Below are 15,309 nucleotides of genomic sequence, written 5' to 3' on the forward strand. Positions count from 1 at the left end.
CAGAGAGGGAGAGCGACTGTGTGCTGAAGACCTGGGGGGTATGGGGGAAGGATTGCATGGAGGGGATTGTAACCATGGCAATGAGACAATATACGACAGAATGAATGTAAAACTAATGTTCTCCCATGTAAACTATCACATAATTCACAATAAAACATTAAAAAAATTATAGATTAGAGTACTTTTATTTATTAATGCACACAAAATTGAATCTGTCTTTCTGGAAACATTCTTTTCAATCGAAAGACTAGCATGATCATTTCATACCTGAAATGATCACGATATAGAAAGTTACTGATATAAATTTTTTACAGAATAGCGTATTTCACTACATGAAAATAATTTGTATTTTCCACTCGGTAGTTTTTTTTTAGTAAGGATATCAAGATGGTATGGCGTCTGTCTTCTGTTAATACTTTTTTTGATTTAATAAGAAAAAAACAAAACACCTGCTGTTCATGCTTAATAAACAGCCATCACATTTAAAGTAGTGCCAGGACCCTAGGCTCCAGGGACCAATAGACCTAAATTTATTCCAACCCTGAATTATATATTAATGTCCAATAATACATGAATTAACGGAAATCAGAATTTCTCAATTTGAAGATGAAGAAAAACATTCTTCCAGCATAGTTGTCACTTTAGAAGGCTCTTCTACTTATTTAGAAATAACCCAACATATTTAGACAATGAAATGATAACAATACTTAAAAAAAAGAGTAATACTGATCTCTCCCTCTTCAATTCTTAAGCATAATCAGTCCTTTCCTTTCTACATAAATTAGTTGAAATAAGCAATTCTACAGGCTGCACATATTGAAAATCAGCAGCCAGCCTAAATTTTGTTGAAGTCAAATTTGTTTAAACCAACTGTTTGTTAAATGCCATGTGCACTGTCTACTCTTCGCCGACTCAATAGTTTACTATATGGGGCAGCATCTATTTGAAAACCATGTGAGAAATAAGGGAGAAAAACTCCCAAGAAACAAAAAACCTTCAGGGTCTAAGATACAAAGACTATCAAGATGGACCATTATGAAGACCAGAAATATTAGCTGTTCTAGTTGCTACTTTTCTAACACATTTAAATTTCAGAGCAGCACAGGAATAATTCAAAAGAAAATTCCAACACATTAACACATATCTAATCATCTAAACATACAGTAGTCCAGTTCACAAATAGATTTGACTTAAGCCTTTCAACTTCAGTATGAAATATACTTTTGGACCCACTTATTCAAAGATCATTGACTAACCCATAGTGCAGTCTGCATTACTCCGCTGTATGAATTAACCACGTTAACAGCAGCTAGATGATTCCAATCTTGGTCCAAAAAACACCAAAACCAAAAACCACAGCAATAAAATGAGAAAGTAATATTTCTAACAGTACTGAGATAAAATGATGAGAATTTCTTGTTTCAGCTTTCTTGTTCAATAAGCCTGTTCCTAATTTTTAGATAATGGAGACAAAAGGTGTCACAACCAAATGTGGGAAATCGCTGTTTTTTAGGCCTTAGTAAAAAAAAAAAAAACAAAGCTCAACTTTGGGCACATCAGTACACCTCAAAGGTCAAAAAAAAAAACCACAAAAAAAACACAAAAAAACAAAAAATCAGTTTTACATAATCCTAAATAGATAGGACCAAATGATCACAGAAATAATTTCTTCTGTAAAAATTGGCCAAATTTTATTTTAAAAATCTAATATATCATTTAAATTCTATAATGACTGCTTGGGGTCATAATATTATAGATTTATGACAGTTGTAATTTCATCCTAACAAGAAAGTACTTGTTCTCACGTTGCTTTGGTCCAAAAGAGTAGAGCCGAATCAGTAAGAGTAACTAAATATCTAATCTTTAGACAACCTTAAATTAGATTGTTATTGAAAGGAGAAATATCTATGACGAATAATTCTACTACAACAAAGTATAATAAAAGAATATTTTTCATGAACATAGCACAGTCTCAAATAAACTTTTTATAAGAGAAAAACATGAAGAAACAAAAAAGGATAAAATGCTATCACAACAAAAAGACCCACAAAATTTTACCAGTTTCAAAAGTGTCGCCCCTCTAACTGCATTAGAAGGGGTAAGAAGGTAAGATTAGAGGGCTGATGACGCTAATATGAAAGGATGCTGAGTACTGTATTTATTTCTTATTTATCCAACTCTTACTCTTTACAAAAATGGTTATAGACATGTCCACAAAAGTGTAACCCATGACATCTGAAAGCAAACACTCTTTGTAACTTTTTAAAAGGGCCTTTAAAAAAATTATAATACAAAGGTCTGTGCTCTATAAGCAGTCCTTCACTGTGCATTTTAACAAGAAGGCTTACTTTTAATACAAAGACTTAAGTGTTTGGAGAGTTATGAACCACTGGATTTAACAAACATCATTTTATAATTGCTCTTTGCATCCTTCTTGTTTTTGGGGATCCTCCACGTCGTCAGGGTGTTCTGGAGCTTGTAGTTCTTCAGCAGATTCTTTTTTCTCTGACTCAGAATCACTCTCAGAGACATCTGGGCTTTCAGGGTCAGGTGACTCATCATCATCATCTCCTGACACATCACCTTCTCCATCATGGTCTTCTACCTCACTGAAGCCAAGTCCACAAAGTCGTCGATATCTTCCTGATAATTTGCCGTCCATACTTTGCTGATACTGAGACTCCAGCTCTTCATTAATTTTCTTGTCTTCTTCCCCTGTCTGATTTGTGATCTCCTATAACAAGACGACCAGTATGTTCTTTCTTTCCTGCTCCCATGAGTCTCAGAAACTTTTGTTTTCTCTCTTCATTACCTAAGTCTGCTGCCTCCCAATTGCTAGATCCAAGATCGTCGTCTGGGGAGGCTGACCGCTTCACCCCGTGCTGGTGGGACTCCCTGGCAGCACTCATGGTTGCAGAAATCCAGAAGAGAGATACGGAACCCACTCGCAGTTCTCCTCAGCAGTCGCGCCAGCAGCCTGCAATCTACCACCGGCCTCAAAAGCGCCTCTCCAGAACGCAGTGCTACTCTGGACCTTTTCTCACCATTGTTTTTGAGAGACAGTTTTGCTCAGTATGTGATTCTTTGTTGGCAAATTTTCTTTCAGTTTTGTGTAGTATTCACATTGCCTTCTTGCCTACATGGTTTATACTGAGAAATCAGAGTTTACTCTTACTGGTTCTCCTTTGTAGGTAATTTTTCATTTTCTCCAAGCTGCTTTCAGGATTCATTCCTTAATGTTGATTTTGGAGAGTTTGATTATGATATGCCTTGATGATTTTCTTTTGGTATCTATCCGTTCAGGTTCTTGAATGTTTAGCTTCTTGTTAGAAAAGCTTTCTTCCAAAAACTCTTCTACTGTGTTTTTTTTTTTTTTTTTCCTGTGTGTTTCTTTGTCTTTCTTTTTGGAACTCCTATTACCCATAAATTATTCCTCTTCATAGTGTCCCGCATGAAGCTTAGGCTGTCCTCTGATTTTTTTCCTTCTGTTTTTCTGGTTGGTCTTCTAGCTTACTAGTATTTAGACATTTATCTTCAAGCTCACTAATATGGGCACCCATTACTTTGAATCTACCCCTTTAGCCTTTCGATATATTATCCATTTCTGAAATTTTAGTATAAATCTTCTGGATTTCTATTTGCAGGTTTTGAATTGTGTCCTATCTTTGTCTATTTTATTTGCTTGTTGCTATAGTGTTTTCCTGGACTCCTGGTGTGGTACTGTAGGATAAGTGCTTGATTGTAAGGTTGTTTTGACCCACAGGGTTGGCAGTTCAAACCCACCAGCTGCTTCTCAGAAACCCTATACAGAGTCACTATGAGTTGGAACCAACTAGATGACATTTAACAACAACAACAACAACAAGTAATGCTTTCCTGAATTCTTCCTTGTTTTCTTTGACCTTTCTGTCAATCATTTGAAGTTAATTAAGCATCATTCTCTTGAATTCTGTTTTGGGTAGTTCCAATGCCTTTTTCCCCTCAAAAACTTTTTCTAGCTCTGCCTCTTATCACTTGTTTGAACAACTCTGTGTTGGTTCTTCATGTGAACAGAAATTGTCTGTTTTCTCTGAGACATTGTTGTATCATTGTATATATATATTTAATTGATTATTATATGTTGATATATTCTTAGCCACCCACCAAATGTCTCCTTGTTGGTGTTATTGGAACCCTAGATGGAGTTCTTTAGACCTTGGTGTTGGCTGTTTTGGTCACCCAATTCATAAGCAGTTTGTGTAGATCCCAAAGCATCTGGGGGATCAGGGTCTTTCTGTCTCAGAAGCCATTCAGGACAAGAGTTCCCACTAGTCCAGAGCTGGCCAGACCCGGTTCTGCACATCTGGAGCAGGCCTCACCCGAGTCCAGGCACCAGGGTTGGTGCAGATAGCTTCCAACTCACTTTGTTGTAGCTCACAACCGCAAAGCTCTACCTCTACTACCATGCAACACTGATTGCTTGGAGCACAGGAGCTTTGCTGGCGGTGTATGTAGGTGGGGTTGACCATGGCTCAAGCCATCAGGGTAATGTGAGGTACAAGAAAAAAAAAAAAAAAGAAATCACACTTTCCTCTCCACCAGTAAGTGGTATGCCTCCATGACACCAAGCTGGCCTCTACCGTCAAAGCCACAGTGAAAGTTCAAGCTGGCCATGTTGCAACTGGCCTTCTACAACAGATCCCCAGTCTATATTCTTCTTCTTCTTTTTTCTTGTGTTTGTTCAACTACTTTTCCTATTTAAGGTGAATCCAGGACTGGCCAGAGATTTCTCTGCAGGTTTGGAGCAGTTCTCACCTGAATCCAGGTGCCAGAGATGGTCCAGGTAGTACTTTTGATGAGGTTCACAACAGTGCGGCTCATCACTGTGCTGATCCCACTACTGGGAGGGCAGGAGTTTTGCTAGGTGTATACTTGGTGGGGATTGGCCATACCTCTGGTCACCAGAAGAGTGGGGGAAATAAGACAAAAAAAATCACACCTTTATCTCTTCAAGTCCCCAGTATGCCTCCACACTGTCAAGCCACTTTCCTGTCTCTGAAACCACTCACAAAAGTTTAAGATAGCTGCGCCTTGTCTGGTTGGCCAGCACAAGTCAACAGTCTGCCTCCGTTGGTTGCCTCATCTGATCAGCTTCCTCTCTGAGTAAGCGTTCAGTCGTTTTGCCATCCCTTCATTTGAAGCTTAGGTCCTAGGACTGCTACCTGCATCGTTTTCATTTAGTTTTCCGTCTTTGCCGTAGAGGGTCTGTGCAGCATTTCTGCCTAGTCCGCCATCTTGCACCTCTCTCTTCCTTCCTCTACTTTTGTTCCTCCATTTTATGGAAGATTTTATCCCACTTACAAGCTACAGGATGAAAAAAGGTGGGGTTATGCGAGGAAATTGCAGTCTCTTTCTAGAAGAGGAGTGCTACTTTTGGCCTTGGGTCTGGCTGACCAAGGTGACCCATTTTTGTGAGTCCTCTAGGAAACCGAGGTACAGAATCTATGCAACCCACTGAAGTATGGGAACACATCCTCACTTTTAAATCATTCCTAATGTTTAGAAATTGGCTAAAATTTTGGGGAACATCTAGTCTAAAATAAGATCAACATGCTTCAGAAAAAAAAGATGTTAGATCTCAGCAGAATTTCCTGTATATGACTCAACTTCATGTGTTAATAAAGTTGTAGTCCTCTTTAGTGTGTATTTCCTTGTGAAAATTAGTTTCCTTGTCTTTGCATTAAAATTGTGTTTTAGTAGTTTTCATGAAAAGTGAATATAGATAGGTACCATCCAGAAATGTAGTACTAGACACCTCAGAGAAACACCAGAAAACATATTGAGATGACAGAGAAAATGATTTATGAACAAACATTAGTCATAATTATACTTCAGTCAGAAATGTATTTTGTCATCTCTCTCTCTCTAAGGGACAAGTACTCATGACAACAGTGTCTCTTGGTATGGAAGTTTCCTCTAGAAACTCACTTTGAATTGTTGTCCAAGTCCTGGGAGATGTCATCTACTAGTTCACTCTCAGAGGACTCCTGGGCCATGGATTTGTAGAGTTTGCAGGCCACGAGGGCCTTGGCCATACTCTCCTCGCCTCGCTGCCAGAGGAAGACCGCCATCTTCTGGCGTTTCATCAGTACGGCCCACACCATCAGCTCATGGAAGGGGTATTGGAAACGACTCACAGCAGGGTCCTCCAAGTCAATGTTGATCTCTTCCTCCTTTTTTTTCTTTTTCTTCTTCTTCCCTTTGGCTGGAGGCTCATCATCCTGAGAGGAGAGGAGCACAGTTTTCATGGTTGGCCATAAATGTGCAATATCAGATTTATGAATGACTGCCCCAAAGAAAAACCTTTTCCCAGAGGTAATAAAGACAAATTTTACGCATATCTGAAGGTCTCAATGTTGTTGTTAACTGCTGTCAAATTGGTTCCGACTCATAACAACCCTGCATAGGGTTTTCAAGGAGCAGCTGGAGGGCTTGAACTGCCGACCTTGTGGTTCTCAGTCCAGTGCTGTTCCTACAGTGCCACACCAGGGGGCCAGTTCCCAATAGATATATTATTTTGAGCAGATGTATGCTTATTATAATAAGTAAATGATCTAAAATTGAATTGGGTTGCTGTCCCATTTCTACCCTGCCATTCTCATTTCTATCACTCCAGTGTCTCTATCACACTATCTAGAATTGTGGAAGATTTGATTGAAATGTAGAAGAATTGATGTATTTGAGTTAGGGTGTTGGAGGAGAATATTGAAAGTGCCATGGGCTGCCAAAAGAACCAACAGATCTGTGTTGGAAGAAGTACAACCAGAGTGCTCCTTGGAGGCCAGGATGGCCAAACTTTGTCTCTCATACTTCGGACATATTGTCAAGAGAGACCAGTCACTGGAGAAGGATATCATGTTTGGTAAGGTGGAGGGTCAGAGAAAAAGAGGAAGACCCCCAGTGAGATGGATTGACCAAGTGGCAGCATCAGTGGGCTCAAGCGTGGCAACAATTGTGAGGTTGGCCCAGGACTGGGCAGTGTTTCATTCTGTTGTACATACGGTCACTATGAGTCGGTACCGACTTGATGGCACCTAACAACAACAACAGCAAGTGTCTCTACCTCCGACTCCTTGCCTTCTCATCTTTGCTTTTGGGAAAACTTAGCCCATTTGTTCTTGTATCACTGATTGTTATGAGGAGCACATTCCTCCTGGGTGTTACTGTTGATTTTATAGGAAATCTATTATTTGGCTGAAAGGTGATCTCTGGGAATGACTTCAGTTCCAGGCTAAAAGGTTAGAACAATAGTCTTGGGGGTTCTTCCAGTCTCTATCAGTCGGGCAAGTCTGATCTTTTTTTTTTACATATTTGAGTTTCGTTTTACATGTTCCTCCTGTTCTAACTGGGACATATTTGTAGGGTCCCTGGCTAGAGCAGTTGGCAGTTGTATCTGGGCACCATCTTGTTCTTTTGGCCTCAAGCTAGAGGAAGCTATTAAACCAAATTGTCTTTGGTTTCCTTTACTCTCTTTTCTTCCAGGCAGGCTGCTTACAAGTGTTTAAGATCCCGAGGTACTCCTTACCAAACGAGGATGTTCAACATTATCTTTATAAACTATGTTATGCCAGTTGACCTAGATGGCCCACAAGACTAAGGTAGTAGTCTTCAGGGCCAGTATCAGGAAGTACTGTTCAGATATGTTTAATTATTTTCCATAACTATTGCCTATGTGCTCTATTGAAGTGCAATAGCTCCATACAATAAACACTGTTCTGAGAACCACAAGGTCTGAGGTTCAAGTCCGCCAGCCACTTCGCAGGAGAAACAGTAGGCTTTCTAATCCTGAGACGGGGTGACTTAAAGCCTTGGAAACCCTATACGGGGTCACTATGAGGCGGAACTGACTGGATGACATTTAACAAAAACCATGTGTTCTATTATATATGTAATTACATATGCAACTATACCAATGCCCACAACTATGCCTATATATTGGAATATGATAAACAGTGGACTGCGAACCACAAGATCCATGGTTCAAGTCCGCCAGCCACTCCTCGGGAGAAAGATGAGGCTTTCTGATCCTGAGAAGGGATGATGTAAAACCTCGGAAACCCTCTACAGGGCTGCTGTGGGACAGAAGTGACAATATCAGTTAACAACAATGTAAGTATATATGCATGTGCATGTTCTCCCATACACATATACTCCTATATGCCCTCCCACATCTATATTAACATACTCACATCTACCTATATAACTGTTCATGAATATTTGATTGTTGAAGAATTTGGTTGTTATGGCATTTACTGTTGTTGTTAAGTGCCGTCGAGTTGGGTCAAGTTGGTTCTGACCCATAGTGACCCTGTATAGGGTTTCTGAGGGGTCACTGGTGAGCTTGAACTGCCAACCTTGCAATTAGTACCGGCCTTGCAGTCCAGCGCATTAACCCACAATGCCACACCAGGATTCCATGTTGTTGTTGTTGTTATGTACTATGGAGTCGGTTCTGACTCATAGTGACCCTGTACAGGGTTTCCAAGGCTGTAAATCTTTATGGGAGTAGAAAGCCTCCTCTTTCTCCCGTGGAACAGCTGGTAGTTTCGAACTGCTGACCCTGAGGTTAACGCCTGATTCGTAACCACTACGCTACCAGAACTCTTTCCAGGAGTCCATAGTTGCCCTTTATTTCTGCATAATTCTCAGTATCTTCATTTACTTTGGTCACCTTGCGCTGACCTCTCTCATATTTTGTATTGCATTTCCCGTCACCAGAATTAACATGTGTCTACTAAGATAAGCACTGGCCTGCTTACCACAGGTCAGCAATTCAAACCCACCAGAAGCTCCTTGGAAACCCTGTACAGAATTACTATGAATTGAAACCAACTCCACAGCACTAACCATCAACCATCTAGTAGGTGTCCTGGTATGGCACTGTAGAATAAGCATTGGCCTGCTAACCTCAAGGTTGGCAGTTCAAACCCACCAGCTACTTCTTGAAAAACCCTATATAGGGTTGCTATGAGTCAGAAGTGACTCAATGACACTTAACAACAACACCTGTGTAGTAAGTGATTCTCCTTCTCTCCTGCTCCCATCCCTAGTGACCAACTATTAAAATAACATTGCTTTCTATGAGTAAGCCTCCTCTTAACTTTTTATAAAAGTGGTATTGTACCAGATTTGTCCTTTTGTGACTGATTCATTTCACTTGTGTTACCACCTGTTGTTGGTCCATTGGTCTGAGAACATGCGATGGCACTGCCAGGAGAGTGGGCACATGGGTTGTGTGGTGACCAGCTGGGTGGAAGAGCTCTTTGCTGCTCACCAGTGGGTTGGGTGGTGGACAGGGCAGTGGTCAGGGACACAGGAGTCCTCTTTGCTAGTTGTGCTGGCAGGTTGTGTCGGGTGATTGGGGTGGGTGATGGATGACTGGGGGTGCCATCACTTGCCACATGTGTGGTTGGCAGGCGAAAGGTGTGGTGGGAAACGGGATGCAGGAGTGCTCTCTGTTGCTTAGTGAGTGGGCAAGGTGGTGGGTAGGAGGGATGTGATGGGCATCTGGGGGCACAAGCGGGCAGGGCAGTAGGTGGAGGGATGTGGTTGGTGTCTGGCAATGCCAGAGTACTGACTGCTACTTGCCAGGTAGGAAGAGGTGTGGGATGAGGGGTGGTTAATATGACTGGGTGATATATTGTAGGCCCAGTGGTTGGTGGGGTTGCAGGTGTGTGTGTGTGTATGTGAGTGTGTGTGTGTGGGCTCATGTCACTAATTACCAGGAGGGTGGAAGGTGGAGATGTACGTTCCTTTGGTTGCTCTTCATTGGTGCCTGCTTAGTTTCTATTGGCCACTTCCAGCAATCAGGGACTTGCTATAACCAGTGTGAGAGGGGGGATTCCTTGAGTTCAGTCAGATGGCATGTTGCAGATCTATTAGTCCATGTGTACCACCTAATAGTCAGGGACCACCATTGGTGACCCCTGTCCCTGGGTCCAGTTCGTAAATATCAGCATTCCTGGATTCTAGCCCTCCTTCCTGTTCTTTCCCTCTTAGATCCGATTCCTGTCTGGTTCACCTAGTTTCATTCCAACTCCCCCTTTCTCCTATTGAGAATTCTATGGTCTTGCCTTCCTATGTTCCTCACTTTGGATCTTTGCTGGCTTTGCCTCAAGATGGACACAGTTTGCTGGGCCAACTGACAGGGCATCTCTGCTCTGTATCTCTCCCTGTTTGCTATTTTCCTTTAGTTTCTTCTTCCAGTGTTTGATGTAATTATTTATTCTTTCATTTAATGCCCATAGTTCCAGGGTTGTCCTCTGTATCTGCTGCACTTAGTTTCTTGAGTCTGTAGAGGGACGACACGGTAGATGGATGGCCCAGTGTGTCTGACAAAGCCACCATCTCTGACCGTCTCCCCCTTGTTCTTGATTATCATAGAAATGACCCCATTGCTTCATTACCCATACTCGGGTTCCTCTTGGTACAATAGACACATGTGTTTAATCATTTCAAGAAAATATTTTACATCACCATTATCTTTCTAGTGAGCAAATCTTTTTTTTTTTTTTTTTTAATTGAGGGATATGTTTTACAGTTTATCAAATTCTTTTTTTTTTTTTTTTTTTAATTGAGGGATATGTTTTACAGTTTATCAAATTCTTTCTCAGTGCTTATTTGAAAACTGATCATATCAGATTTTTTTCCCTTTTTTTTGACTTATTGATATGATGTCATATACCTATGAAAGAGTTGGTATTATTAAATTCTCTTGAGTCCATTCTGACTCATAGTGACCCTGTGTAGGGTTTCCAAGGAATGGCTGGTGGGTTTGAACTTCCGACCTTGTGATTAGCAGTCCAGTGCTTATCCTACAGTTCCACACCATGACTTCATTAAAAAGTTCCCGACAATAAATTATATTTTCAACCCAGGAATTTCTTTTTGTGATTTCTGCATGTATAAGAATTTTTTTTTTTTTAGTGTTTTGTTTAATCTTTGACTGCTTTTAAAATTGTGGTTTTGCTAATTTCATGAAACGAATTGGGTAATATCGATACTTTCTTATGTATCCGATACTTATTGATACTGTCATGTAATGGATAACTCAGCCAAGTAGATTTTGGTGAGTAGTACTCCTGGTGTGGTGCTGTAGGATCAGCGCTGGACTATGAACCACAAGGTCAGCAGTTCAAACCCACCAGTTGCTCCTTGGAAACCCTGTACAGGGCCGCTGTGAGTGGGAGTCAACTCGACAGCACTTAACAACAACAACAACAGTAGGTTTTTTCTTGGAAAACAAACTTGTTCAAATTGTTTTAAAATAAATTCAAAACTAAGATGGTTGTTGAGAAGAACTCCTACTTACTTCCATTCCCAGAAGTTTAAGAGCTTTAGGCTGCATAAGGAAAAGGAGAAAAGACATCAGTTTATACAGATAACTCATATTAACGGTAGTAATGTTAGTAGAACATTAGTGGCATTAAGGTTATTAATAGACATGATAATAGATTTTAAAGCAATGGGACTTTTTTTTGTATCATTAACAATTAATGACAATATCCAAGGTAGGGAATTGTTTTAACATGTAAACTCTACTTCTATCAGCAGAAGTCAGTTGAGGACAAAGAGTTGCCCCAAAGTGACCCTTATTCCAGGCAGAACCAAAGGAGTTATGGAACAGACATCTAGACACAAAGCTATGGACCCCTAAGTGGGAGGAGCAGAATGGCTTCAAGAAGGACTTATCATTCGAGATGAGTTTGCAATAAAAGTAGGGTTCTGTTCAGGGGACACGACATGGCAGGCATATTAATTCAATGTGACTTTAGCGGAGGGCTGTGGGGTGGAGAGAGGCGTGGTCCACCATGATGGTGTGCGGATGGACACATGATGGAAGGCCTCAGATGCCGAGATAATGTGTCTGATTATGATTCCCCAGGAAGTGCAGAGCACAGGAAGGTTATGAGAAGGACAAGTGCTACCATGTCCTTTGTCCTGGAGAATTATGGAAGTATGGAAGCTACAGTGGGAGGACAGAATGGAGACGGCAGAAATGGCAGCCGGAGAACCCAGGAGGAAGGCTACCATGGGCCGAGAAAGGAGAGCAGATGTAACTGATGCTACCTGATTTGCTCCGTGAGTGAAGGAGAGCGACTCAATGCACAAGCCTGGGGGGTCTTCCAGGATGGCAAGTCTTCCTACCTAAGAGTCCTTGTAGGAGGAAGGGAAGGTGTGCTTGGGGGTGGAGTGATGAGTTGGATTTTGTACGGTTTGACTGATTGACAAATGAAAGCAAGGAATCCATTGTGATTCCCCAAACCACAGGACACTACAGGCTAACTGAGTTCTACCCTCTTTTGTCCAAACAAATTGTTGTAAAGGGTCCGAAAGCTCTTCCGAGTGTAGTTGCAGCGGTAGGCTCCTCCCATGAGGTACTCGAGCACAAGGCCTATGTCAATGAGGCTGATGTGGTAATCAGGTGGAAGGTTTCCCTGTAAGAACGAGGTTTGGTCTGAGTATCGACGTATAAATACATTTCAAGAAAAACAGATGCCTTCGAGTTGACTCCACCCCTAAGATTCTTGTCTAATTTTTTGAGTTGCTGTTGTCAATTTGATCCCACATAGACAGTTTTTTAAAGACCATAATTCTCGAGGCAGACCTTTTTTTCACTAGTTAAGCGAGACTATTTTTGGTTTTAAGCAGCTCTGGTAGCGTAGTGGTTACAAATCGGGCTGCTAATCTCACGGTCAGCGGTTCGAAACCACCAGCTGTTCCGCGGGAGAAAGATGAGGCGTTCTGCTCCCGTAAAGATTTACAGCCTCGGAAACCCTGTGCAGGGTCGCTATGAGTCTGAACCGATTCCATGGTACTTAACAACAACAATTTTTGGTTTTAAGAAGACTTCAGGGGTGATATTTTGGTTTAAAGTTTAAAAATGATCTGAATAATAGTTTTAGGAGTTCATCAGCCTTCATGGCGCTAAAAAAAAAAAAAAATAGGAATTTGAAATTCTGCTATGCATTTCCCCTCTTTTGATCAAGGATTCATCCATGGAATTCCTCCATGGAATCCTTGTTCCAAATGTTCAGCAATGGAAGCTGGATGCTATCTAGTTCTTTTGATCTCCTGGCAAAGGTGGTAGTTGGTCATAGGGACAGTTAGCCATCCATTACCTATCTTCTTCCTCTTCCTGACTCTCTTTCCTCTGTCGATTCAGGTGAATAGAGAACAATTTTGTGCCTTGGGTGGCTGCTTATGAGCTTTTAAGACCCCAGGCTTTACCCAATGAACTAGGAGGTAGAAAAGGGGCACTAAACATGCTATTAGGCTAATTAATTCCTATTCCCCATGAAACCATGACTCCAAGCCTCCAAATCAAGGAACCAAATCCCATGAGGTTTTCTACTGTACGTAATCAGTCTCAGCAGCTCCTCCCTCTCTCTTTTGTTGTCTTTGTTAGAAACATATCTATCACACATTTTTGGCAATTCAAGTTTTTACAGGTGTACAACTTATTGGCAGCAATTATGATATTCAACTGTGCAACCCTCGTGTTGTGGGAAGAAGCGTCTATGCTTAGCAATTCATGGAGTCCTGGTGTTGTGCTGTAAGATAGTATTGAAATGCTAGCACCAAATTTGGAGGTTCAAACCCATCATCCGTTCCTTGGAAACTTTATATGGAGTTGCTGTGAGTCAGAACTGACTTAACAGCACTTACCAACAGCAGTAAAACATCATTTCATAATGAGATAACACAGGCAGGAATAATTGCTCTAATTAATGGCGCATATAGAAAATGTGAAGAGTCACCTCTTACGCTTTTAGAAACAGGCACGGTGATTGAGAGACAGGTTTTGAAGTGGATCTCTGACATGCGCCTTCACCAACTGATGCTGGGGCTTCCTTGGTGTTGGTAATGCACTAAGAGGTTTATAAGCAGTCACCTATCTTGTGTGGGAATGAAGATTCAACTTTAAAAGGCATGTGTTTTCGTCAACTCTTTATATCTTTTATGCCTCAAATAATAAGAATTCTATGTATGCATCTTGTTGTTGTTGCTGTTAAGTGCCATCGAGTCAGTTTCCACCCATAGCGACCCTCTATAGGGTTTCTGAGTAGCGGCTGGTGAGCTTGAACTGCTGACCTTGCAGCTCAGCGTATTAACCCACAGCACCACCCCAGGACTCCGTACAAGTTAAAAATGCATCTTAGAAGTTAAAAATTGCCTTTAAAATATTTTATTAAAATATGCCAATTAGGAAGGATTATAAAACAGTAGACTGACCTTTTTGACGTCTCTTACCAGCAGATGAAGCGTGTTTGGTGGACCCAGTTTCTGTAAGAGAACACATTTCAAATATGTTCAATGCTTGGAGAAAAATCTTATCCTTCTGTTTAGAATTAATGAATTGTGGTAGGTAGACTCTGGCCCCCTTGTTTGTTTCTATCTCTTTAAAAATCTACACTGTGAAATATTTGACATTCCAACCATTTTTCTGCATAGAATCAAATGACATTGATTATTTACACCATGCTGTGGTCCCATCACAATGCTAATGGGCTTCACCCTTCCCTTTCCTCCTGCCCTGGTAACCTCTCATGAAATTCCATCTCTATGCCTTGTTTCGTTTAAGACGCAGAACTGGTTAAGTATTCAACATACTAAATACTTCTTACTGAACTACTTTAAAGCAGATTTTATGTCGTATAATATTGTGTTAAAAATTTCAGAAACAAGTTTTAGCAAGTAATTCCAAGAGAACCATGGAAGGAAATGTAAATTCTAAAATTTATATTTTAATAATCAATCCAGGACATTTCATTTAAACATATCCAGTCTAATACTGTGGACCTTATTCCTTTGAAAATGGCCATTTGCTCCATCTGGGTATTCCTTGTTCAGTGGTATCACAGAAATAAGGTCTAGCAATCTGCTTCCGTTAATATTACAGCCCAAGTATATACACAGCAAGGAGTCCTCGTAAGACACTGCCGGTTAATGTGCTGGACTGCAAGTTTGTTGGAACTGCAATGTCAGCAGTTCAAGCTCACCAGCCGCTCCTTGAAAACCATATACAGGATTGCTATGACTAAGAACTGACTTGATGGCACTTAACAACAACAACAATAATATACAGTTAGAGGGAGGTGAGCAAATATTGATCTAGGCAATGGAAGGCATAGGAAGGAAGACAGAGTTAAAGACAGTAGAGGTAAATCTTGTAATAACAGCAATAACAATATTCTATGAGCAGATACCACTGGACCAATAAACAACATTCTTATCAATGGAGAAAAGATTGAAGTTGTCAAGGACTTC

General features: G+C 40.8%; 1 protein-coding gene and 1 pseudogene across 1 annotated transcript in view; both read right to left on the bottom strand.

Annotated features, from left to right (window-relative positions):
* Positions 1-15,309, bottom strand: part of TRPM1 (transient receptor potential cation channel, subfamily M, member 1) — a 148,236-nt gene that overhangs the window by 112,976 nt on the left and 19,951 nt on the right. Inside the window, exons 14-18 of the mRNA XM_006872161.1 lie at positions 14,275-14,325; positions 12,336-12,476; positions 11,351-11,380; positions 5,968-6,260; positions 4,795-4,876 (exon numbers count right to left, since the gene is read on the bottom strand). Coding sequence (XP_006872223.1) covers positions 4,795-4,876; positions 5,968-6,260; positions 11,351-11,380; positions 12,336-12,476; positions 14,275-14,325 — 597 coding nt within the window. The remainder of the gene's footprint in view (positions 1-4,794; positions 4,877-5,967; positions 6,261-11,350; positions 11,381-12,335; positions 12,477-14,274; positions 14,326-15,309) is intronic.
* On the bottom strand, positions 2,380-2,909 carry LOC102824156 (annotated as a pseudogene).

The sequence above is a fragment of the Chrysochloris asiatica genome, unplaced genomic scaffold, assembly GCF_000296735.1.
Source record: "Chrysochloris asiatica unplaced genomic scaffold, ChrAsi1.0 scaffold00184, whole genome shotgun sequence".
NCBI lineage: Eukaryota > Metazoa > Chordata > Mammalia > Afrosoricida > Chrysochloridae > Chrysochloris > Chrysochloris asiatica.